At 36.5% G+C, this 26,709-nt stretch overlaps 1 protein-coding gene across 1 annotated transcript in view; it reads right to left on the reverse strand.

Annotated features, from left to right (window-relative positions):
• The window catches only part of LOC102230904 (SPRY domain-containing protein 3-like), a 50,511-nt gene that overhangs the window by 17,761 nt on the left and 6,041 nt on the right, over positions 1–26,709 (reverse strand). The window contains exons 4-7 of the mRNA XM_023341585.1: positions 24,735–24,859; positions 22,829–22,964; positions 21,470–21,658; positions 5,715–5,864 (exon numbers count right to left, since the gene is read on the reverse strand). Coding sequence (XP_023197353.1) covers positions 5,715–5,864; positions 21,470–21,658; positions 22,829–22,964; positions 24,735–24,859 — 600 coding nt within the window. The remainder of the gene's footprint in view (positions 1–5,714; positions 5,865–21,469; positions 21,659–22,828; positions 22,965–24,734; positions 24,860–26,709) is intronic.

Genomic DNA, 26,709 nt, shown 5'->3' on the forward strand with positions numbered 1-26,709 from the left:
ATTAGCACTTGTGTTGGGATGGGAAATCAACAAAAGAGTGACTAAATAACTACAGCTAAGACCGGGAACATTTCAAGGGAACATCACAGATCTTATCTGACAACGCAGCAGGGAATCTGTTAAGAAATGGAAATGCAAAGAGAAAAAGAAAGAAATAAAGACAGAGGACAGAGTAAGACATCAGTAGATAAAGACAAGAAGACACAGGAATGCAGCAGCAACCCTGAGATCTCTTCATCCACCAAGTCTGCTGCTTCTAAACCACAAGCCCGAAGATTCCTCCGGCTCGCTGACATGTGGGCTGCATCTCCATGTGGAGAGGAGCAACGTCTCAAGAGTTTGCACCCTGATTGAGACACCAATATAATGTGTAATTTGGAGAAATGGTTCAAGAAAAACTAAAAAAAAAAAGATTTGAAAATCCAATAATGATTCTGTTCAGACCGCAGAACTCTACCCAGCTATTAAATGTCTATTTTCATCTCCATCATTGTAGTAACTGTTGTGAACATCACTTTTACTGTCTTGGTGTGCTTTATACATTAAATTAAGAACTCTCTATAGGTGCAGAAAAACTAAACAACCCAACCAGAAGTTTAAATACACGGAATAAAAAGACACATCCACTTTTTTTTCTCAATGCCTGAAGTTTAATCAGACCAAAATTTTCTTGTTTTAGGTCACTTAGAATCACCAAGATTATTTCCATTTGACAAAAGCCATAAAAATGAGAGAAAGATGTTACAGATTTAGAAGTTTACATACATGAAAAACATGAATTGGATCAAATGTTTTGGGTTTCATTCAACAGCTTTCTCACAATAGTTTGCTGGAGTTCTGGACTATTCCTCCTGACAGAACCGGTGGAGCTGGGTCAGGTTTGTAGGCCGCCTCGCTTACACACACCTTTTCCGATTTTCCCACAAGGCTTTGTGATGGCCACACCAGAACATTGGCTTTACTGTTCTTAAGCCACTTTTTAACCACTTTGGCCAGAAGCTGAGGGTTGTTGTCCATTTGGAAGACCAATCTTCCTTTAGATGTTGCTTCAATATTTACACATAATATTCTTCCTTTGTGATGCCATTTATTTTATGAAGTGCACCAGTTGCTCCTTCAGCAAAAACTGCCTCACAATAAGATGCTGCCATTAGGATGATAGAAGCATCCTTGTTTCTCCTCCAAATGTAACAATGGTCATTATGTCCAAACAGTTCCACTTTAGTTTCATCAAAGTAAAGGAAATGTCTCGGCCATGTCGGTACAGGACACGTCTCTCTGTGGATAATGACACTGTCCCACCGGCTTTGGCTTTTGTTCTGGGAATGATTTGTCCGACACCTGTTTGCTAGCAGGAATGCAAAAGAATGGCAGTCCTGGGTGGCGTCCACAGCTTGGTGGAGCAGGACCTCCAATATCAGGTCATCCCATCTAAGTGGAATCTGAGCTTTCCACACTGTGGAAGAGTAAACAGGTCGAGGGGAAAAACCTGTGACAGTGAAGGTGCGGGCTGAGAGGAAAACCATGTGGAAGGAGATACAAATCATCGACTGCAGCTATCACACTGACATATCACAGAGGAGTCTAAAAATAAAGCTTAAGCCAGGTATTACCACAGACGTGAGAGTATGTTGTGTGTGTGCTGAAGGAACACTATATGGGAGGATGAAGCAGTGGGTTCTGTTTGTACGTGCCAAACTTATAGGGGTTGGGCAGGGACCATGTGGAGAACTAATGCAGGTCTGTTTGTTTAGCCTCATGTCATCAGGTTGAAACCTCCAGGCCCCCACAGCATAACAATGACTCTCTGATCTGTAAGCATCTGTGTTGGCGTTTCCCTAAAGTTTTATGGATGCAGGGCGGAAAAAGAAAAACAGACAACTTACTTAATTTGCTCTGCTGCTGACAGGATTGCAGATAAGGATCGTAGGGAAGATTAGGCCGTGTAATTTTATCCAAACTATTGCTCAAACACAACATCATGTCCAAACACTGAGTACTCTCCAGTTGAAAACATAAAAGCAAACTTCACGCTAAGGATGCTACCATTGTTTCTCGTTGTTGTAATGCTCTGAGAAAAGTTGTCTCAATGCTGAGGATTGAGAAGTTATTGCTATAAATGCCAATACTGTTGTTTTGAGACAATTTTAAAGTAATATAATGATAATAATGGCATAATAATACAAGGACATATTTTCAAAGATCAATAAACTTCTAATTCTACTGAACATTTAATTGGTACTGAAAGACATTTTAAATATCCAAAATAAATAAACCTAACACCAAATAAAATAAATTTTGAAGTCTCTGTAAACAAAACTGCCCTTCAAAAACAGGTTAGTAGAGACAAAAGCACCAGACTGAAGACTTTCATCATCCAGTTTTTGGTAGAGAGAGAAAGAAAAGAGAAATCGATAAATGATGAAAATGGAAATTATTGAGCTTGTTCTAATTTATTGTGCAATTCATTGATTTATTGCGTATTGTGACATGCCTACTGCTTAACACCGTATTTTAGTATCAACTTTGGTGTAAACAACGTCATCATAGTACCATGTCTTTGCTGGCGCAGAGGAAAGAAACACTCAGGGTGTTTTTGCACCTAATATTCCAGTAGACCCAGTTTGATTGGAGACCAAAATTCCAATATTTGTGAAATTTTCAGCTCCTGCGGTTCTGTATCACACTGCTCTGTGTTAAACCAACCAACAATCTGTTCCATCACTCGCCTGTGGTACCAAGATCTACTAAGGTCAACAGTTTTCCAGTCAATCAGTGCCCCCAAAAAACAAATGGTGCTCTTGGATTGCAGTAGTTTTTTGTTCTAGTGTCTACTTTAAATATCTTACAACACTTGTAATAAGACTTAAGTAACTTTTTAACAAAATATAGGAGCTTCTTTTAAGTCAATAATTCCTTAATATTGATGAAAAAGTTGTAGTTCCACTGGCAGATTATTTCACTTGTAACAACAGAAAAATATATTGCTAAAAGTGAAAAACTCTGCCAGTGGAACAAGTACTTTTTCATCAATATTAAGGAATTATTGATTTTAAAAAAGCTCCAATAAATGGCTGAAAAGTAATTTTTAAGTTAGTACACTTGAAATAAGAGAAAACTAAGATATTTGCACTAGAAACTAGATTAAAATACTTGGTGAGGTTTTGTGTTTTTGCAGTGTTGCAAGTGCTAACTAAACGTTACTAAATTCTGAGGAGGTGTATGTAAACTTCTGGTTTCAACTGAACAAGTGCGACCTTAGTGCCAAGTCTGCAGCCTCATTTGAAAAGCTTAACGTGCCGTAAACAAAACCCATTTCCACATGGCACTTCATCTTCCTGTTCTGCCTCATGTGCAGCCTCGCTCTTACACAGGTGTCAAAGAGGTATTTATTTACAGCGGAGAGCGGGACCTTCCTGCTGTTCCTCAACGAGATCTGGATGAAATCTGAACTACTGCGTGAGCAAATACCGAGCTGTGGATGTGAGGGCTCAGGGTATTCCCACTGCCAAATCATAGAAAGCATCAGGATGTAGTTTATTGCAACTGGAGATATGGAAATAAAATGGAAGAGGGTGTTTATTTAAAAGGCAGGTCATTGAATTATTTCCAATTCCTCCTTACCGTACCAAACCCATTTGAGCTGTCAGTTGAGTCCATGAGTAATTAGGCTTTAGGGTGGAGGACTGGAATAGGCATTGTTTGACTTAATGAGTGAAACTGGCTTCAGGTTAGCAGGTATTTGTCAATTTGACAAGATAATGGTGTGAGGGGTGGGGGCGAACGGGTAGGAAAATCTGGATCATTTGGAGCTTGCTCTGACTCCTGCGTGAATGTGTGATATAAATTTATCTGTCAACTTTTGTTGCAATATTTCCAAAGGCTGAGCTGGCCACGTCTATTCAGAAAGTTAACCAGCAAAATAAAAAAAGGGGGAAAAAAGCCTTAAGTCAATATGTCCAGCAGAAACAGCAGCAGAGAGTTCCTGGTTAAATGGAAAGTGATTTGTGTTAATATTCCAGCCTGTATTGTTTGCATGCTGTGTGAAACGGATTACATGGAAAACCTGGAAACCGTTTTGCGACTTTCACGCCACTTTTCCTCGATGGCTTTATAATAGGAGCCAGATGCAGCAGGAAAAGAACCACGAGAATTAATAAAGTAAAATAGTGCTGAGCTCTAAGCTCAAAGGAATGGCTGCAGGTAACCTAAAGTAAACATTAAAATACAAGGAGTGAATGTGTGTGTTTAGCTTTCAAAGAACAAAGAAGTTATTTGTGAACATGACAAAAAGCGACATTTCTGTGATTAATTGGGTAACTTCGTAGAAATTACGCGGCTTTGACTTTGAGTCAAACACAAATATGTCTGGTCTGACTTCTAAGAAAGAGTGAACTGTTCCTTTAATTCACATCACTGTTTGCTATTGGCACAGTTTGTTTTTCTGAGTTATCAGCTTCTAAGCATTCTTCACTTTAAGAGTAAGTACTTTCAGTCGAGATTTATAGAGACTCAGGTCTCCAGATATTTCTGCATGTTTTTTTTTTTACAACATTCTAGATATTTTAATAAGAAGCACTCATTTAGTTTAATTTAATTGTCTATAAGATAAAAAGTTTGATAACCCAGGCACAGCTCATCACCAAGTCAATGCCATCTCTACAGTGAAGCATGGTGGTGGCAGCATAATGCTTTTGGGTAGTAAGGGTAGTTGTCTTGGTGGTTTTGATTTAAAAAAACAAAAAAACAAGCATATCAATGTGCATGCAGTGAAGTAGCTCTTTACCGCACCTGGCAGTCACACCGAAGAGTTCAATTTCTGTCTCATCAGACCTCAAGTGTTGTCAGTCATTGTTGCACAGAAAAATCTTATTTTTGTCTACTTTTTAGAACCCTTGAAATAAGACAAAACTAAATTACAAGCAACTTCCCAGTAAGAAATATGAGCTCGTTTTAAGTGAAAAGTTTCTTAATATTGGTTGAAAGTACCAGTTCCTTCAGCAAATTGTTTCGCTTAAAACAAGACATTTTTCCTGTGCTACAAGTAAAATAATCTAGTATTTTTGTTAAAACAACATTAAGAAATCATTTACTTAAAGCAATATATATTGCTGAAAAGTTACTTTTAAATTAGTTTTGTCTTAGTTCAAGTATACTCAGATATTTGCACTAAAAAAACTTTTGTCTTTGCAGTGAAGATCAACAAAATATTCAACCAAATAAGCAAGGAAATTGTGCGGCTTTCTTTTTAAGGTAAACATCTTCAATCCTACATCCCACCTATAATTTGTCCTTTTCTGATTGTTTATTAGAATATTTGAAATTATTTTGCAGTTGTAAAAAGAAACTAACTTAAATAAGGAATAAGGCTTTAAGAGTGTTTTCAATGTGCTGATTTTATCCCGCAGTGCAAAAGGTTTTATGATCAACATCTTGTCTCCATCAAATCAGCTTTTTATTTATGTGAAAGGAGAGAAATGCTTTCCATTTCCCAGAAATGGAAAGCAGAAATTTCCTACAACGTATTCTGAGGAGGAGTTTATAGTGTTGGAAGAAGAAATCTACATAACTAACCTCTGCTGAGCTACACTGTTTTCACTCTATTGCACTAAGTAGAAATAAGGCCAAATGCTAAAGACAAGGAGAGTATGGAGAGTACCCCTCTAAGCACAGGTGTGTCTGAAGTTATCCAAGCATTTACTTTGACAGCTCACCCTTCTTGCCAAGCCCAAGGCGATGTAGCACTTCTCCCCAGCATCAACTATCTCCACTTCATAGTAGTGGCAGCGGGTGGTGAGCGGCTGGCTGGCCTGAGCCAAACCAACGTCCATGATGCTCTTTCCTTTGCCAACATATTCCAGGAGCTGTGAGAGATTCGCAGAGAAAAGGAAAAAATGAGGTTTTATTCATTTTTCCATAGTCAGGTGCACCAGTTTAATACGACAAAGGTTGTTATTATTTACACTGTGTCCAGTTCAGTAACAAGAAACAAGGTCTTGTTCTGGAGATTGTACGTTTTCATTGACAAGGATCGTGCACTGCAAAAACACAAAAACTTAAGAAGTATTTTTGGTCTAGTTTCTGGAGCAAATATCTTGATACATTTCAAATAAGGCAAAACTAGCTTTCAGATAACCTTTCAGCAAGATATAGGAACTTGTTTTAATTCAATAATTACTTAATATTCAATGAATAGTTCCAGTGCCATTAGCAGATTATTTCATTTAAAACCTGGGGAAAATGTGATGAAATTTGACAACACTAAACTTTATTATTGTTAGCTTGTTTTAAGTAAAACATTCCTTCACATTTATGGAAACACACTAGTTATTAGTGAAATAATCTGCCAGTGGAACAAGATATCTTAACTTATAATATGGGAAACATTTATTTTTTCACTGGCAGATGTATTTATTTTTTAAAAGCTATGTTTAAGTTAATTTGTTAAAAATGTCTTTGTTATGACAACTTGACATTAACCAAGAAATCATAATCTGACATAAATTTGTTATAAAAGTATTACTGATAAAACTTTAAAAATTATGTAGCTTTATGTTATTAAAGCTAAAGTTTAAGCTTGTATTAAAAGTGTCGTGATTTACCGAATGACACTTTAAGAACAACAGTCATAAATGTTCATGAAGACTTATTCATGTTCATGACAGGTGTTATGTCATGTTTATGACTGTGTCATGGCAGTCTTATTCACACCCTGCGAAATAAAGTGTTACCGTTAATTTTATCTTATTTTACATGTACCAAGTTACCTATGCTAGAAACTAGACCAAAAATACTTGGTAAGATTTTGTGTTTTTGCACCAAATATTTCCCTTTTTAAAGCTTTCTGTGGTGGCTGGTTTCTGCAAAACAAGCTCTGTAGCACTTTAACCTGGAGGTTAAAATGTAAACAATTTGTGTCCAGGATGTGTGTGGTCTGCAGAATTGTTAGTATGTTCGTTTGTCAACATCTCCAAATATTTCCCAGGTATCAGGCATCCCAGGTATCAAATTTTCCCCAAGATATCAGGCTTATTTGCTAAACAAATAGAGTATGTTACATCGTCAAAAGCAACTTAAGGTAATAGGAGTGTTATTTTCCAATGGCATTGTGTCAGGTGAAACAAAAGGGCAAGGCAGCCAGGTGGTGATGGCAATAAGAATCATTTTTTCCCTTGTTTTGAACACAGGACTATCCCTAAGATTCAGCTCATTCTCTGAGTTCAGGTTAAATGGAAAACACACCTGATCAAACTTGAACTTTATGACTTACCTCCTCCAAGGGAACCAGACTGACACAGAGGATTTACCCACACAGCTAGCTTTTGCAGGTGCTTCTTAAATGAGTGGGCACTGTGATAAATTGAAGCGTCCAAACCCAGTAAAATCCCCACCAAAACGCCCACGGTGACTTACCTACAAGTACGGACAGGGATGTATATCATAATACTGCTACTTTCCAGGCTATTTTAATCTATTTTATTATAGATGTGAGGATTTGGATGAGCAGGAGGGCAGCTGAGCAACCACAAAGCCTTTAGGCTGAGAAATGTTTCCATTCAACATGGTATTTGAGAGTGAGTACCCAGAAATGAAAACAGCCCCTGGTGAAAGGCTGAGATGACAGATGAGATAGGGGGTGGACAAAATCGCCGGTATATTAAACCTTTGTCTTTCTGAGTGTGCAACCCCACCTGGGAGTGCTTTCCACTAGCCAGACACTTAATGGACACACCCCATGGGAAAAGTTTAATCATCTGGGTTAAAGAAGTCCCATGTTTGACAAAACCTTTACTGAGAAAACCAACTTCCTTCTGTTGTGCAATCTTTGCTAAGTAATTGTAAGTATCAGCATCAGTTAAACCACCCTAAAAGAAACATTTTCTCATTGTACAAACATAATCATGGTTGGTCTCTCCAAACCTTCACTATATAAGAAATCCCATTGCTGTTTACAGGCAAATGTGAGTCCGGATCGCATATCTCCTGGTAGGAATCGTGTATAAATCTTCACATTGTCAACATATTTGGTTATGATCTTGTTTTTAAACATATTATGATAAATATCCATTGTCGTTTTGTTGTTTTCTTTCTTCCTCTACAGTAATTGTATTTTTACTTTAAGTTTATTGTACAGCACTTTTCAAAATGCTTTACACCATAAAAACATAATATAGCCAACAATTACAAAGTAAGCAATAATCGTTACATTTTGTCAAATGCCATTTTTCAAATCATCAAATATATAGATAAATGTTCCAGTTATTATGAATCAAAAGCAGCTCTAAACAGGTGTGTTTTTAGCTTCAGTGTTTCAGCTGGAAGTTTATTGTGGAGTAGTGGAGCTTACAAACTGAATGCCGTGTCTCCATGTTTGGTTCTGGAAGGATGATACAACCTTGGAGACATTAGTCTTTAATCCCATTAATGTTCTTCAGGTGTTAGAAGGCTGACTTTGTAACTATCTTTATGTGACTCTGAAGGTTCAGGTCAGAGTCCATCAGATTTTGGGCCTGATCTCTGGCTTCAAGTTGTACTAAATGAATCCTGATTGTTCCTCTTTAGGTGATAAATAAACATAACTTCAGTTTTGGATAAAGGTTTAGCATCCCTACACACTGATTTGTTTTAAACATCTGTTCAGTGCTTGGATGGGTTCAGTGTCACATGGTAACACTGCAATGTTATGGTAACTAATCGTATTACTTGTTATAACCTCAGCCAAAAGGACTATATTAAATAGTAGGAGTCCCAGGATTAAACCTTGGGGTATCCCAAATGTTTAGGCTCCTTTCATAATACCAATCTGGTCATTTGACAGCTACATCCACACCAAGTCATTTTAAGGTCCTTGACTAGTCTACATTAGAATAAAATGTGTTATTCTGCTTCTTTCATTTTGAAAAACTGGCTAGAAATGCATTATTAATAAACAATAATGGCCTTGAGCAAAGCGCTGCACACTTTTAAGTGCAAAACCAAATGTTTTAACATGGGACAGTGAAATGTACATATCACATAGTTAAAGGAATCGTGCGCACAAAATTCAAAATGTGATTTTCACTAAAGTGAGCTGATCAAACCAAGGCCTGAAGTAGTTATTTGTGAGTCACTGCAACTCTGATAAGATTACATTTTTAATCTTACAAGATCCTCTTTGCACTTCTCATCACTGAATACAACACAAGATATATTTAGCATTTAAATGCCACATTAAAAACTCACAACTTGCACTCTGTCTCCCAGCAACCAGCTTATCTGTGCAAATTAGAGGCGTGTGTGCTTCTCCCAGCTGGGAAGCCCAGCTCAGGTGCATCTTTCTTGGCAAAGAGCCTGGTCATCATGGCACTGTATTTAGTGCTGTGAAGATCATGGATGGCTCATTTCAGCTGCTTCCTTTTAATTATATCCGCAGCAGGAGGAGATGCGTAATGCAGCTGCACCGCTAAAAGCAATAAAACAAGTTACTTGGAGCACTGTGACCTGGTTTAATGAGGTTATAGTCTGGCAGGAGCCAGCTTTGGTCTTTCCTTTCTCAAATCCTGACGCCAGTCGGCATAATGGAGAGCTCCTTCACTGCTCCATCCTTGGTGAACAAAGGCTACAGAAGATCATTCCTCCCAGCAGACTTGATTATTTATAACCATCACTGCTCCAAACAAACTCAATAAATGTTAACATCCTTGTAGTTTTTCTAATTTCTTTTAAATAGTCTGTTTTATGCACATACACTTGAGTATTTTCTACATTTTAAAATTTATCCTACTTAGCTGCACGTTTTTTTTTTTAAACCAAAATGTTTCATACAAATATTCTGACATGATTTGAGCCCCAAGGGGAAACCAGTTAGAGAACCTTGACATTTAAATGATCACAGCTTATGCAGAAAATACATATACAGTATAGTGACTTGGCCTTATAGGATAATTACGCCTTATAATGATGATAATAATAATGCCTTCGGCTACAGTAACATAACTCTATTGGCCACAACTTGTCTCCCTTGGTGCAAAAACGATACAAACAAAATGTCAACAAAGTAAAATAGATCATTTATGCGCATTAATGCATTCGTTTTTTCGGACAAAAAGAGATCTTAGGAATTAGGAATTTTATTCTCTTTTTTTTAAATATATCATAATAAAGATGGAAGAAAACCCAAAAAACAGCAACCAACTAGGTTTCACAATATCATGTTTTAATCATTTTCTCTGCACAAAATTTTTATCTTTTCACATTCCCCAGAGCCAAAACAGGTTTCAACATTATCCTGTGCTTTTATTGTTGCAGACTGCCCTTTCGTGTGTACCCTTGTGTCTCCTTAACCCGCTGTACTTTCATGCCTGGACAACTGCTTTTCTTTAGGGAGAGGAGGAAAGAGTTTCAGTGTGGTGAGCTGTTAGTCACACCTTTCTTCTTTACTTCTTGCTGCTGAGTAACAGAGAGCGAGACCAGCGAGCTGAAAGAGAGATGTAGCCTTGAGCGAAGCATGCCTCGCTGGTATAGCCAACAATCTCGCTCCCTCTCTTTTTCTATTGCCGTCTCGCTCCTTTAATTTTGACAGGTGAGAATCGTGATGGTAATGTGCAAGACCTTGTTTTGTTGAGCTGCTACCTGGGAGACAGATGCAACACCCAGAGAGTGGTCCTGCTGGTTTCCTCTGAATAAAAGTTAACTATAAAGTCTTAAAGGAAGGCCAAACTAAAATTAGGAGACATATTCTCCTTTGCACAGATTTCACTTAAACAAAACCTTTTGCTTAAGCAACAAGTAATATTTTTTATTGATTTCTATTTTTGGTGCATTTACATGGCACTCCAAAAGACAAAATTGTTTTGGTTATAATTAAAAGTCATGGAAAAAAAGTCAGTAAATCCTAAAAAAAATAATTTGATCATCTGTATTTTGACAAGTACATTTTTAAGCAAAACTGCAATGATAAAACAAGGATTCATAAATGTTAATAGAAACATCACCAAATGCAAGTAATTACTGAAAGACAGCTTCAGGGATGCTCTAAAATTAAACCAGAAGGTGACTTGAAATGACCGACTTTCAGGCTGACTAGAGTATCCAGTAAAAAGCAAAACGGGTTTTATTTCTGGTTTGTGTATGTGTTATTAGTTTATTTTGGAAAAAAAGTCTTTAATGGCAGTTGTTACTGAGAGAAGATTCAAAACTTTAAGAAACTGCAGCAAAGAAGAGTTGTTTCTATGAATATAATTAAGCATCAAACATCCAAAATGCAAATTAAGGCTGACTTATCCGAGAGTGGACCCCAGTATATTCACAGTTCAGTATTTTTATGTGGAACTTAACTTTAAATTATTTGTGGAAAATCTCCCAATTAAAAATTTTTTTTGCAGAGCTCATCTAAAATATTCCAAAGAGTTTAGGAAGCTGAAATACAAAAATGCAATGCTACTAGAGACACTACTGACTGGCATCTGAAAAATAGCAAATTTAGAAGCGCCATTTATTTTCCTTTGTGCTGATTGGCTGAATCCCAACCCCAGACTTTAGATATTAGCTACTGAGGTAGTGCTAAGATGGTTTCCATTGAGTTAATGCTAATTAAAGAATATTTGGTCTTAGATCTTTCAAAGGTGGTAGATTAGAGTTTCTAGAGGGTGTCTCAAGCATTTACAGATTTTACCTCTTCACAGGCAGCTTTGGTTTAGTTTATAAACAACAGTGAAAATTGCAACTGTCTACTTAAATCACAATGACTATTCACACATGGTGTGATGATTCCTCGTTTCCTAAAACTGCAGTTACAGATTCCCGCATTCCACGAATGCGGTCATTATTCAAACATACACAAGACGTGGCTCTAGAAATAAAGACATAAACGTTACGTTGTGTAACAACTCCTTTCACGTTGTTTAAGGAGCTACAATAAGGTAAACAATTCAACGACTTCACTGTCTCACCAAGCTCTATTACATTTTTGAAGATACAATGTTATTGTCAAAATCTCATCCTGTTTTTTTTTTTACTTTTCGATTAATATGTATTAATAAAACCCCAAAGAGATGTTAAGCATTCACATTAATAGAGACTAAAATAAATTAATAGTGCAATGCATCCATTCCAATTTACTTTAAAGATTTGTAAATACAAAAGCCACGTGTGATTTTTTTTACTACCTCTTTGACTATGCAGCATAGTCAGTGAATTTTTAGGTGATCAATGCCAAGACCGTTATAAAACAAGGTTAATCTCCACACACCTCTGTGGAAACATAGCTCACAATCACCTGTGTAGGAGAGACTGGAAAGCAAACAAAGTGAAGATTTGAAACTGGAACTTCCACCACAGTGCTGACTATGAATACAAGGGAATACCTCCAGATGACAGACTGTGCAATGGGATAAAGAAAGACAAGTGTAGGCAGAACAGGGTTGCAGTACTGTAATTTGTTAATGCATGCAAAAGGAATCAGATTAACAGAAGGACTTTTCCCTATCTATCAGGAAAACTGTCAGGACTCCTGGTCATATAACATTGCCAAAACCAGTTAGCTTGGCTACTGAAGAAATCAATTAGCAAATTTCTCTGCTTTACAAACTTTAAACTCAAATAAGGTTATGTTTGGTCCAACATCCTTCTCAAATCCAAGTTTAAGCATCATAAGTAATTTAACACAGCTCAAGTAGCCGCCGATAGTTGTTCCTGATTCACTCGTCGTATGCTGCACAATTAAAGTAATATTTACCTTACAAATCATCATTTCTAAAAGACTTTGTGAGTAGCACAACAGGTAGCTGACTGGTAACTGTGCCACAGTTTTAAATCCAAGAATCTAAAATGTTCTGAGGTTTACAAACAATTTATTTCTTTCACTTGTCAGTTGTGCACAAATTAAACAAAAGATTTCTGTTCTTTATTAGTTGTTCTGACATAATCAAAAAATTTAGATTAGATTATAAGAATTGGGAATCATTGGCATGCAGTTTTACAAAATCATTTTTGTAGTAGCTTCAGTGGAGTATGAGATGTCATCAGCCAGTGAATCTCCTTTGCCGGAACAAGTTAAACAGTGACTGCCCAGCAAGTTGCAGAGGTGAGTCTTTCATAAATCAAACTTTACTGCAATGCTTAGTCAAATCAAGCCTCAAAGGGCAGCTCAAGAAAATAATCAGAGGCACCAAGAAAATTTGATGGAATATGTAGCAGTGTCTCGTAAAATACCTGAACTCAGTCTAATGGGAGGGAAAGTAGGCATAATCAAACCTTTGACAACTTAATCAGAACAAGAATTGACTTAAAACACTGGAAACAAGCCGTAAATTTTCTCTAATGGGTTGCAACTGAAAAAAACTATTCATGACACGTTAGAAGAACATGACAAACTTGCAAATAACACCGAATCCACCCTCCAAGCTAACCGCATCTCAATACAATAAATAATCTCCAGGATGCGCTGGAACATGCCACACGAGAACCACGCCTTAACCCACAGAACCCAAAGAGCCGCTGCCAGCACCAGTGCCAAACACCGCAGGACATACATAGAGGTCCCGCGTTCATGTCTCGACACATAGCACCCATTACATTAGAACGACAGCTACCATGTCAAAAATGATGCTGATAACTTTCATGTTGTTACTGATGGAGAGGTGCAGGTTGATGCCACAACAAAGCAATGACATAATATACTGTAAATACAGCTCCTGTGGGAAACAGAAAATCACTGCCTGAGTACTTATAGCTTGACAACATTAATGAGGTTTCTACTGGTGATAGAGGTAGTAGTTTGGGGTCTAGTAGAACTCAAAATGTCAAAAATCTTTGGGTTCTCTACTTACCTCTGCTCAAAAGGTATTTCAAAAAAGTCTTGGGAGACTAGATTGGTCAATATTGGGATTGCACCACGCTGTCGTTGGAAGATAACTTTTGACTCTTGACTTCAGTTTTCATACTGATGCAGCTGAAGAATGTTTTTTGTCTGTGTTTGAGTCTAAATGGTTCCTGAAAGCTAGAAGACCTGAGATGTGCCACAATATGAGATGTGTGATGTAGAAGGAAAGATGGAGAGAAAGGGGAAGGGAAAGAAGGAAAGAACGATGGAAACCGTCTAACTGATTTTGACAATATAAGAAAGAAAAGAATGAAGGGAAGGAAGGAACAGAGGAAGGAACAAAGGAAAAATGGTAAGAAAAAAAGACAGGAAACAAGAATGTTAGGAAAGAATGAAAGAAGGAAAGAAAGGATGAAGGAATGAAGCAAAGAAGCAAGTTAAGAAAGAAGGAAGTAAGGAAGAATGCAAGGAAGGAAAGGATGAAGAAAATGGGTGCAAGGAGGGAAGGAAGGAATGGAGGTTATAAAGGAAGGAAAAATAGGAATGTTAGGAAGAAAGGAAGAAAGAAAGGGGATGCAAAGATGAAAGGAAGTAGCAGAAGTTAGGAAGAAAAAAAAGATAACTGGAGGAAATAAAAAAAGAAAAACAAACAAATGAAAAAAATAAGGATGAAAGGAAAGAGACACAGAAGGAACAAAGGATGGATGATGGTGTCGGTGGATCAGCTGATGCTCTGGTGAAGACCCTGCCGTATTATCCATACATCTCCTCCTTTCATGAGAGACCAGACGATCTCCTAGACAACGACATGAATGCCAAGACTTTTCACTCCCAGGCGTAAGGGAGTCACAGAGACGAACGGATGCTCAAAAAGGACGATTGGGGAAACAGACAACTGCAGCCTCAGGTGGCGTCCACTTTACTTATCGGCCCACTCATTCGCAGCTGACGGGATTAAGTTGGTGGGCAGGGAGACTGCTGTGACAACAGGAGGCGGAGGGACTGCAGGCTCGTGTTCGCAGTGAGCCGCACGTACGCAGTGGAACGCCAGCTAAATATCTCCTCTCAAGAGAAACGGTGAAATAGCACACAGGGTGGCGAGCTGAAAGAGTCTCATTCAGGTGGACTATGACCAAACACACAGGCCGTGTTTGCATAGGAGACCTTTGTCTTGAGCAGTCATGATGAAGATAGAAAACAAATACATGGATCCATGTGTGCAGGAGTAAACTTAAAGAAACGAAGGAGGCCGATCACATTCAAGGTTACACTTAATTGATTGGTGGTAAACTCTAAGAAGCTTTAAAACCTAAACCAAACAGATCAGTCAAAGGTTTGAGAAGTGGGAGAGGCCTCCATTGTTAGAAAAGAAGTGGAATAATGGAGGCTTTTAATTTGTGTGCTTTCTGTCTGTCTAGAAGTCTTTTAGTACACAAGGTCAGGTGAAGAGTTTTTATAGACAGCTAGTTGCATTTTCTAACAGTTTAAGGCAAAAGGAACTGCTTTGGGTCAAACTTTTGACATTATGGTTATTTGAGCTATGCTTTTCATAGAGTGTATAATGACATATTAATGATTTTAACATGATTTGATAAAAGTTTTACGATTACTAGGTCTTGCTTATCATATAACTGGGGATTTCCAGGTAAAGGCATTCTTCACTGGACTCAACTCAATAATGGAATTTCCCCATCAACTGCACCCAGTACATTTGCTATAACTTGTGGCCTGTTGCAATAAGCAATAAATCACATGATAAAACAAAACAAACTCAATTTCCATTTCCATGATTTATAATTTTTTCTGCCAAACAAATTGGTCTCAATAAGGTTTTTTAAAAGATAATTTTGTTTTGACTTCATAATTCATTTTATTTGTTGTTTCTGTTGTTTTGTTTATTTATTTAGGATATTTTAAATGTTCCTCCAGATCCAGTGTTAAATGTTCATTGGAATTTAAAATTTTATCACTACAAAAACACAAAATCTTACCAAGTAATTTTAGTCTGGTATCTAGAGAAAATTTCTTAATACACTTGAAATAAGAGAAACTTACTTAAAAGTAACTTTTCAGCAAGAAATGGGTGCTTGTTTTAAATAAATAATTCCTTAATATTAATGCAAAAGTACTTGTTCCATTGGCAGATAAATTAAGTTATAATGTGAGGAAAATATCTTGCTAAAAGTGGTTTCTTGGGTCTGTTTTTTCTCTTTCTGCAGGTCTAGAAGCAGATTTAAGAGTGTTTTCTTTTATTCCATATCATTGTTTCTCCTCTATTCTTATCTCTCTCTTTCCTTTTTAAGTTTGTACCCCACCACTCTGCTGATTTTATTTTTCTCTTTCTTTTACATCTATGTGTCCATTTCATTTAATCCGCATAAATCCAAAAACAATTTTCAGTCAAAGCTAAAGAGTTTGTCTACAAGTAATTAACTGGATTCATTAAGAATTATTACAGTTGTTTTATTGTAAGAAGAAAGAAAAAAACTGGAAAGTCAAACATATTTCAATAATAATTTTAAATTGGGAATAAAAGCAGCAGTTTTCTTGTCTGTAGAATCTTTTTGATGCAGAGATGAAGTAGAATGATGTTAAGCAGCCGTTCTGCTCAACTAATTCAGTCAGAATGACAGAGTGGTACCAGCTGCCCTGTTGTCGTTAGCGTCTGCCCCCTGAGCTCAATGAGATTACTGAAAGGTCATTTTGTGGCAGAGCTGGAAACACAGTGCAAATTAAGTTTTTGTGATCGAGTTATTTTTCATCAACTTTCATTAACTTTAAAATTACAATAGTTGCATTTAGCTGGATCATTCGTCACAGCAATGTGGGATTAATGAAAATCCACAAATTTTTATTAATTTGTTGTACAAAGAGAATATACAGTATGTACATATAAACATTAAGAATGCAGTGAACTTAAAGCTCACAGCTGTAATGGAGTACATAGAAAAAAATCTACTTTTCGACGCGTTAAAATGTGAACATGGGCAATTCTGACTCGACTGATGAAACCCAAGCTCAACCATGTTAAAGCTCAAATATAACCAATTTTTAAGGAACAAAATAGAACGGAAGAGCAGAATTGGAGGACAGTTTATAGTGAACACAAAAGGTTACATCTTCTGCATCAAATCGAGACGCAGTACACAGAAGCTTGTTTTACATGAATACTTCCTTAATTTGATGAAAAAGTTCTAGTTCTATTGGCAGATTATTTCACTTATAAAATGGGGAAAATGTCCTGCTATAAGTGAAATGATCTGCCAATGGAACTGGTACTTTTTCATCAATGTTAAGGAATAATTGACTTAAAGCAAGCTCCTACTGACCATTTGCATGAGACGTCACGGTCTCAGGAACTGTAACCTAATGTCGCTTCTATTTAATTGATTTCACTTTACAAATGGTCATAAGGTGCTGCGCAGCCGGCTGCACAAACAGATCAAGACTTGTCATTTTATTTTATAACTTTTAAAGAGGAAAGTTACGGCAGCGATGGATAGAAATCATGGATTTGCAGCGAACACTTTTTATAAGGCAAGAAGACCAATATTCATATACATCGTGTTCCAAATTATTACACAAGTGATATTTTCCCAGATTTTCTTAAATGGTCAATGAAAATGATGGTCAGTATAATTTTCAAGTCATGAACTATTACAGTATAAATCACATTTTACTGAACAAAGCTCCCCATGAGAACAGTATTTTTTTCAAAAATAAAAACTCAAAATGCACTGATCCAAATTATTAAGCACAGCAGATTTTCTAAACATTTTATGGATTATAAAGAACTGCAAACGGTCATTCTGTGAATGTGCAGCATTAAGTGGTCAGATGTACTAAAATCAAAAGCTATTTCAATCAAAAACATCTTAACAGATCAAGTTACATGTTAACATAGGACCTTCTTTGATATCACCTGCACAATTCTTGCATCCATTGAACTTGTGAGTTTGTGGAGTTTCTGCTTGAATTTCTTTTCAGGATGTCAGAAAACCTTCCCAGAGCTGCTGGTTTGATATGAACTGCATTCCACCCTCAGATCTTCTGCTTCAGGAAACTCCAAAGGTTCTCAATAGGGTTGAGGTCAGAGGTCAGAGGAGGATGGTGACCACACCAGGAGTTTCTCCCCTTTTATGCCCATAGCAGCCAATGACACAGTGATATTCCTTGCAGCATGAGATGGTGCATTGTCATGATGAAGATGATTTTGCTATGGAAGGTACGGCTCTTCTTTTTGAACCATGAAAGAAAGTGATCAGTCAGAAAGTCCATTTACTTTGCTGAGGTCATTTTCACACCTTTGGGGTCTCTGAAGGGGCCGACCACCTCTCTCTCTCCCCACATGATTTCGGCCCACAGCATGACTCCACCACCTCCTTGCTGACGTCACAGGTGTGTTGGGATGTGGTGGCCATCCACCACCAATCCACTACTGCGTCCATCTGGACCATCCAGGGTTGCACAGCAGTCATCAGTGAACAAGTCTGTTTGAAAATGAATCTTCATGTACGGCTGGGCCCACTGGGACCGGTTCTGCTTGTGAGCTCTGGTTAGGGGCCGAATAGTAGCTTCATGCACCGCAAGCCTCTGGAGGATCCTCCACCTTGAGGCTCCAGCAGCTTCAAATAACTGTTTGCTGCTTTGTAAGGGCATTTTAACAGCTGCTCTCTTAATCCGATGAATTTGTCTAACAGAAACCTTCCTCATTCTGCCTTTACCTGTACAAACCCATCTTCGTTCTGAATCAGCCACAAATCTCTTCACAGTACAATAACGCTTCAGTTTACGTTAAATATCTAATGTTTTCATATCTTGTCAAACGGCACTACACTATCTGATGATTTTCGTAAGCAGAGATCCTTTCTCTTTCCCATATTGCTTGAAACCTGTGGCCTGCTTAATAATGTGGAACATCCTTCTTAAGTGGACTTCTTTTAATTGAGCTCAAACAAACTAATCAACCAGCTCTCTGAAATTAATCATAGTGATTCAAAGAGCCCTGACACACAATACCATCTATAAATTTAATAGCACAACAAAAAAATTTAATCTTTATGACACTTAAATCCAATTTGCATAATAATTTGGAACACGGTGTACTTTATAAGTAAGTATGCTTAGAAAGATATCAAATATCAGATTACAGAGAAAGTATGCATCTAGCCATTGGTAACCATGGAGATAATGCTGCACCATCATGTAGCCTAGCATGTATGAAAAAAACTGGTTAGCATCTTGTCTTTTGTAAGTTTTTAAGGCTGCCCCAGTTTGAGAGGAAACACCGTTTATGACATAACAATATAAATCATGTGTGAATTCAGGCAAAGTCGGTAATTTGATCAACACATCAGTAGAGAGGAGGTACGGGTCGGTTTCTAAACTATTTGCAACTTTTGTAAACATCGCCGTCTATGAGTCCCAACCAGGTGTGTTACGTTCACAAACGAATTAGCTTGACTCCAAGAAGTAGAAGTCATGAATAAACTGGAAAAAACAACTTGGGAAAACTATTTCAGACACTATGTTCAATACTCCCATCCCTCACTTCTGAGGTTAATCATGGCACCTTGAATGATTAAGTGACATAGTTGCAAACATCTTGTTGAACTTGTACGTTAGTTTTGTCTTATTTCAAGTGAAGAAATTACACCAAAAGTACTTGGTAAGATTTGGTGTTTTTGAGTGTGGGAAGAGATGTTTGCCAACAATGCAGATGAATTTTGGCTCCAAAAAGAAGCGTCCATCCTCTGTATCGTAATGTAAACTGTTCACAAAAGCAAAGACTTAGCTGTAGACAAGTCACTACCATCACTACTTTACTCTGTGCTTTTTGTGCCTTTAAACTTGTCAGTGATGCCTCATCAAAAGCATACCAGTCAGATTTGCTATTTATCTTCCCGTCAACTTGCTCCCCATTTCTTAATTTGTAAAGATGGCCATTATACGGAACAGCGATTACATAAACAGGAACGTGTAAAAACTCTTCCACGGTTTAGGCCAAAGATTAAAGAGGCGCTGCGGGTGAAATCACAGGAGGAGCTTAAGAGGTGCAAAGCATCTACTGCAACAAAACGACAGATCGGTAATTCCACAGAAACCACAAAGGCTGGAAAAGTGCTGCATGCACACACGCGAATCAAAATGGGGAAATGTTTCCATGGTCCCTAAGAACACAACAAAGCAAAAATACTTAATGAAATCTACAGCGGGGAAGAGACTGTGCTCCTTTAATCCTATTTGGAGTAATTTTGAATTTATATTCAACTTAAAAAAGCTTGGCAAACTCATCTTGGGGCTTTTTTTCCCAGATAAAACCTTACATGTGTAATGTTATGATAATATGTTCAAGTATTTAGCCTGAATATACACAATTATTAGCAAAACTACAGTGCTAAAACTAAAAAGCAGATCATTTTTATACAAATATGTCCCATAATTCTTTTTACATTTGAACAAAAATGTATTCGTATGTATTTTTCATCTTTAAAACAAACTATGTGGCCAGTTAAACAGCAATAAAGACCAAGACTTCCAATATATGAAAATATTTAAAATTATATACAATAAATACAGTTTCTTAAACACTATAATATGATCAATATCCACATAAACCCAAACAATATAATAAATTGGCTTTTAAGTCAGATTGTTTGCAAACATTATAATAGTGAACTTGAATGGTGACAAGTTGATTTCAGCACAACCAAGATCATGACTACATAAGACACAAAGTTTGTTTTTATACAGCTTAATATATCTGTTGCTATTTTAACAATCTGATGACACTCATGTAATATTTTAAAGCAGGATTGTAATGTTGCAGCTGTTTAGCATACAGGTCATTTTTGTTGTATATAAAAAGAGTTTTTTATATACAATAGTATATATAAATATAAAATTATATATTTATTAGTATCATTTTACTCATTTTTTAACATTTACTTCACAATTCATTGTTGCTATTTATTTGTTTAAAGTTAATTTGTTTCAGTAAATATTGTTTATTACCTTTTTTTTCAGAATTTATATTTTTTTCTCAGAATTCTGACTAATTTCAGAATTTAGAATTTTTTCTCAGAATCTTCATAAATGTAAGAACACTGACTTTTTTCGGAATTCTGGCTTTTCTTCAGAATTTTTACTGTAACGTCAGAATCCTTTACCTGTTTCTCTCAGATTTTTACCTTTTTTCACAGTTCTAACCTTTCTCATAATTCTGACTTTAATTTCAGAATTTTTACATTTTTCTCAAAATTCTGACTTTAGTTTCTGAATTATAATCTTTTTTCCTCAGAATTCTGACTTTAATTTTAGAATTTTGACTTTAATTTCACAAATATGTATTTTTCTCAGAATTCTGACCTTTTTTCTCAGAAAATGTCAGATTTCTGAGATTAAAATCAGAATTAATTTTAATTACTAAACTCTGTGATTAAATGTGATTAATTTAGTTAAATAACTTGTTAATGACTCAGAATAAAAGGTCTAGGACTTTTATCTATGCATCAAATGGGGCACTATAGTGGAGTAATGCTCCATTTGTGAAAGTAAATCTTTTGACAATTAGACAATAATTATTCAGAGCCACACTGCTGGACAGAAATGATTAAAATCCATAAATAAATAAAGGAAGTCCAACCGAAGGCGTTTTCTGTTTCTTACCATGCCGCTGACTCTGACGTCATGGAGTCGTCCCCAGTCATCTTCATGGCTGTCAACCATCATCATGGTATCATCCTCCTCTAAGAGCCACTCCGCCCGCAGGTCAACCTTCACCTCCTCCCCCATGGAGTGCATACCTACAGCCGGGTAAAGGCCCTCAGACGACACAGGAACCTCTATTGAACCTACCTAGACAAGATATACAGGAAATAAACTTAAAAAATATCTGATAAATAAATAAAAACAACAGGTGTATAACAAAAGTGTGTATTTATTACTTTTTTATTTTAGAAAATTAAGCATTAAATGTCTTCTTTGGAATTAATTCTCATTTTAATTGTCTAGCATTTATATGGTCTGGCTTTATTATTAATATTCTGATTTTATTTTAATATTATTTGACTTTATTGTAAAATACATCTTATTCTGTGATATTAAATACATATTTTAATTCTAGTTCAAAAATTAAATGAGATAACATACATTTATAAAGGGAAAACATTTCTAAACCAGAAGTATCTCCTATCTCGCTATCTGTCCCTCACCAACTTTCTTTCTCTCTCTAAGAATAAGAATATATTTGGTGTTTTCACACCTGTTAGTCCGATAGATTCAGTTCGATTTGGAAACAAAATTGCAACATTTATTACATTTTCAGTTGCTGCGGTTCACTTCCACACTGCACTGTCAATCAAAGCAAACTTTTGAAAAATCTCTTCCCCTCCTCACCAGTGGTGGCGCTGTACCAAGAACCACTGAAGGAAATTCCACAAAAACCTCTTTTCCATGAAATATAAACCAAAATGGAGTAGCATCAGATATTAGTGGTTGTACAATTTCTCTGTTGTCTTTGACCCAAAACCACAAGACATTTCTCCCGCTAGCGCTAGAACACGCTAGTGTTTGTTTTGGTTGTATTTACCCAGAATGCCCTGCACTATTGTTCACGTCCTGCTTTTGGAGGAATCTCCAGTCCATTTTCCACTCACATAAACATTCAAACTGCATCAGAGTTCACTTCAACTGAATCCAGATCTATGTTTGTAGAGTTCACATTTTTGGTTCGCATCAGAGTTTGATTACGCCTTAACGAATCTGACTTTTTAGGCAAACAAACTAGAGTCGGATTAAAGTGGATCAAAAATGGCAGCTATGAAAATAACCTAACAAAATCAGGAAGATAAGAGTAAAGAATCTAGATTCTCCTTTAAAATATAGTTGGTATAAGCTACAATAGATAGAACCGTCTTTTTAATGCATTTACTTACAGTATACCAAGACAGTATAATTTAGCAATATTTAATGTTCATATGTTTCATGCACACATTGCAAACACTGAAAGCCTTGGGGAACACTCACCTCTCTGCCATTTTTGGTGAAGAAGACAGTAGTAAGACCAGCTTCTGTGTTTTCCGAGTGTATGCCGCAGCCAATGCGGTCACCACGAGCACATTTTGGCCCAAACTGCTTTCCAACAGGGTTACCATTATACAACCTGTAAGACAAACACATTAAATAAATAAATCCGGTTAATAACAGAACTGATAACTAATTCTGGTTCTCATTTTACATGTAAAAGCTGACAAAGAAAAAACAAAAACAAACAAGGAAGCCCGGTAAATAATTGAGGGTTCAGAGCCAGACTGATAAGGAGGTTTTAAAACAATCGGGTACTCTTTCATCTGTATTCCTATAATCTTCTGTTGCATGTGGAGGATCCGTCATGAGTCAATGTCCCCTGTCTCGTCTGGACAGACTGCTCATAGATCATTACAAGGAGCTGCTTTTCACCCTACAGCTGTCTGTGTCAGAAAAACAAGCTTAGTTTCCAGTTCTACACAACTGAACTCTGCTGACATCACGAATCTGACTAAGCTCTCTAATAAACTGTAAAGCACCTCAAACTGCAAACAGCTGGTGGGCCACAGAGGTTTAGTCTCTGTGGGGTCAAACAGGATCATGAAGGGAGTCTGCATCCAACAGAAGGAGAAAACACTAAAGTTGCAACTGACGATTATTGTAGTAATCGATTATGACAAAAATTACTGGCACATACTGCAGATTTTTCATTTAACCACTTCTACCTGTTTATACAATATACAAAATCCAATAAAAGATGCAAATAAACAATTCAATTCCTTTTTAAAATAAGAAAATAAACGTTTGTTCTTGCCTAAAAAGCAACAGCAAGGCATTTCTTTAACGAGCTCTTGATCATTTGTAACAGAGAATGAATCTGCATCAAGTCTGTGGTTCTTTCCTCGAAATTGACTCAACCATTTAAACAATCCTGCTAGAGATAATAACTTAATCCTTATGTGTTAAAAGATTAAGTATTTATTTTGTTGTAAAACCAATACCAACTATCATGGCACAAAATGTGTATCAGTATTCCTCATTTTAACACAGTTTTGTGTAGAGTTCTCATAAAATTCCAATTTTATTCTCGTACTATGAACAAACGAAAAAACACTCTTAGTCCGGCCCTAGACCTATTTACGGTGAATGCAAAATATTTCATCTCTTCCAACATGCAATATTGTTGGACATTTTGCACAAAAAATAAAAAAAAAAAAACTATTTGCTTTCTGAAAAAGAAGAAGCATAAGAAGCTCATAAGTTACAATTGCTTACAATTTTAAAAAGTTTTACTTGCACTTTTTCTCTTTAAAATCACACAGACTGAGTAGTTTTGATTAAATGTTACTAATAGAGTTAAGAACTGAACTTGGAAATTGCTTTGAGCCTTACTTTTTCAAACGTTATAAATGAAACAATCAACATTTTGATGTGTAACGATAACACTTGACAAAATATAACGATTCAGTCGTTGACTATATTTTTTATAATTTTGTATTTTTATGTTTTCATGATGTGAAGCACTTGTTGCTGAAATGTGCTACACAAATACACTTGATTGATTGACTTAGAACAATAAATCAATCTGCAATAACTTAATGTCTAAGTTGTTGCAGCTCAATTTATTAATCTGTTTTAATAATCAGGTCATATAATGCTGGTCCCAGTGGATTGTACAGAGAAACCATTAAATATTATGAGATTCTAAACAGTATTGCAATTTATGATCCCTTGGGGAGGCATGACAGAAAATAATTAAGAGACATCGGTTTAGAATGACAGCGTCAAAGCGCTGAAGGATTACTGGTGTATTTTTGTGGATGTACAGCAGGAAAATGAGTTTGTCTAAGCTGATGCAGGAACCAAATGCTTCTCCACTGGGTAAGGAGATCTGTGGTCGACTTACTTGCCGTTGTCAGCATGGTAAGCTACAGAGTATGGCAGCCAGCCAGGCTGGTGGTCCAGCCTGTAGAATTTAGGCACCAGGCCCACCGCGATGGTTCCCCTCACTCCTGTGTCCACTATTGTTACCTACAGATGCACAAAACGTTTACACTAATTAAAGGTCATTTATTCCACAAACACAATTCAGGTTTGCTTACAAACAGTTGGAAACTGATATTTACATACAAATAAGACACAAAACTCGTTCTCTTCTGTCTTTCTCAAACTATTTCCATTGGTACAACATTAGAATAGAGCTGCAAGGATTTTATTTTAGTTATTGATTAGTCGGATAAAGAAATTTGCTCATTTAAGCATTTTTTATTCAATATTAGAAATGCATAAAAAGATGCAAATAAACAAATAATTAAATTCCACTTTAAAATAAGAAAATGAACATTTCATTGCCTAAAATGCAATAACACAGAATTCCTTTAGTGTCCGCTTGATCATTTGTAGCAAAAGATTCATCTGCAGCAAAAAATTACTTCTAATATTAACGTATGAAACGTTCAGGCCTTTCTGCTCGACTTAATATCAATTCATCTAGCATTGACCGATTAACAATTGTGTAGCAAAATATGCTTATTAGTAGTTTTTACATACTCCAGTTAACAATTAATCAATTACTGAATTAGCTGATAGTTATTTCAAGAATTGATTAATCATGATTAATACGATTATTTGTTTTAGTTCTACATCATAACAATTTCCATACAAATGGTAGAAATACCTTTTACACTGTGTCACTTGTTTTCAAAACTTCTTGTTTTCAACAAGTTTCTTAGTCTAGTAGATTGCTGAAATTTTGGCCCATTCCTGACAGATCTACAGTACTTTAAATAAAGCTCAAAGGTCACACCTTCTCAGCTCTGCCAAGACACTTTCTATGTGACTAATATCATGGCTTTCTGATGATCAAATGCAAAGAAAACCCAACAATTTTGTGTTACAACTTTAATCTAAAAGTCAGTGAGATCCAAAATAAGGTAAACAAAAAAGTGGCATCTTGGGATCATGAAGTCTCCATTTGGCTGACTTTCTCTGCTTCTCACTCGTCCTCTGGGTGTTTTCACACCTGATGGTCTGGTAGACTCGGTTCGATTGAGGACCAACGTTGCAACATTTGTAACATTTTCAGCTGCTGTGGTTCACTTTCATACTGCACTGTTTCAAGCAAGCCAAACCCTTTGATAAATCGTTCCGCTTCTCGCCTGCGGGGGCGCTGCACCAAGAACTACTGAAAGAAATGACACAAAAACCTCTGAAGAAGACACTGAGCGCAACTTTGTTCACAAAATGAAAACAAAACTGGAGTGGTGTCAGTCATAGGATTTTTCTTTTTCTTTGGTAAAGACCACATACCATTTCTCCTGCTAGCGCTAGGCTAGCACATTTGTTTTGCTTGTATTTACCCAGAATACCTTGCGCTATAGTCTGTTTCCTGCTTTTGGAGCAGTCTCCAGTCAGCTTAACGTTCAAATATGCATTGGAATTGCACCAGCATTCACTTGAACCGAAACAAGACTGAGGTTTGGCAGACCAGAGTTCTCTTTTTTGGTTTGATTGTGCATTCACACCTCAAACAAACCAAACTTTCTAGTAAAACAAACAAAGAGTTTGAAGTTTTTTACATATCTAAACCACAGGCCAAAAGGTTTGGTGGTTTTTGTATCTAAGCTAATTTCACTAGTAACAACATTAACAATCAGCTACCCAGATTTGCCGCCAAACACTAATATCACATGTTCACCTCAAGAGAAACCTTGGTTTCATGGAAAATATCTCAAAAATGTATCACATGTTTGGACCTTTTCTGTCTTCAATTCTTTATTTTCAGTTTGGCACTTTCTAGAAAGTATTCGACACACTCTGTCATAACATTTCCTTTGTCCGTATGATTTAAATAAAAGTCACAAAAACATAAAATCAATCAC

Source organism: Xiphophorus maculatus, chromosome 1, assembly GCF_002775205.1.
Source record: "Xiphophorus maculatus strain JP 163 A chromosome 1, X_maculatus-5.0-male, whole genome shotgun sequence".
Classification (NCBI taxonomy): Eukaryota; Metazoa; Chordata; class Actinopteri; order Cyprinodontiformes; family Poeciliidae; genus Xiphophorus; species Xiphophorus maculatus.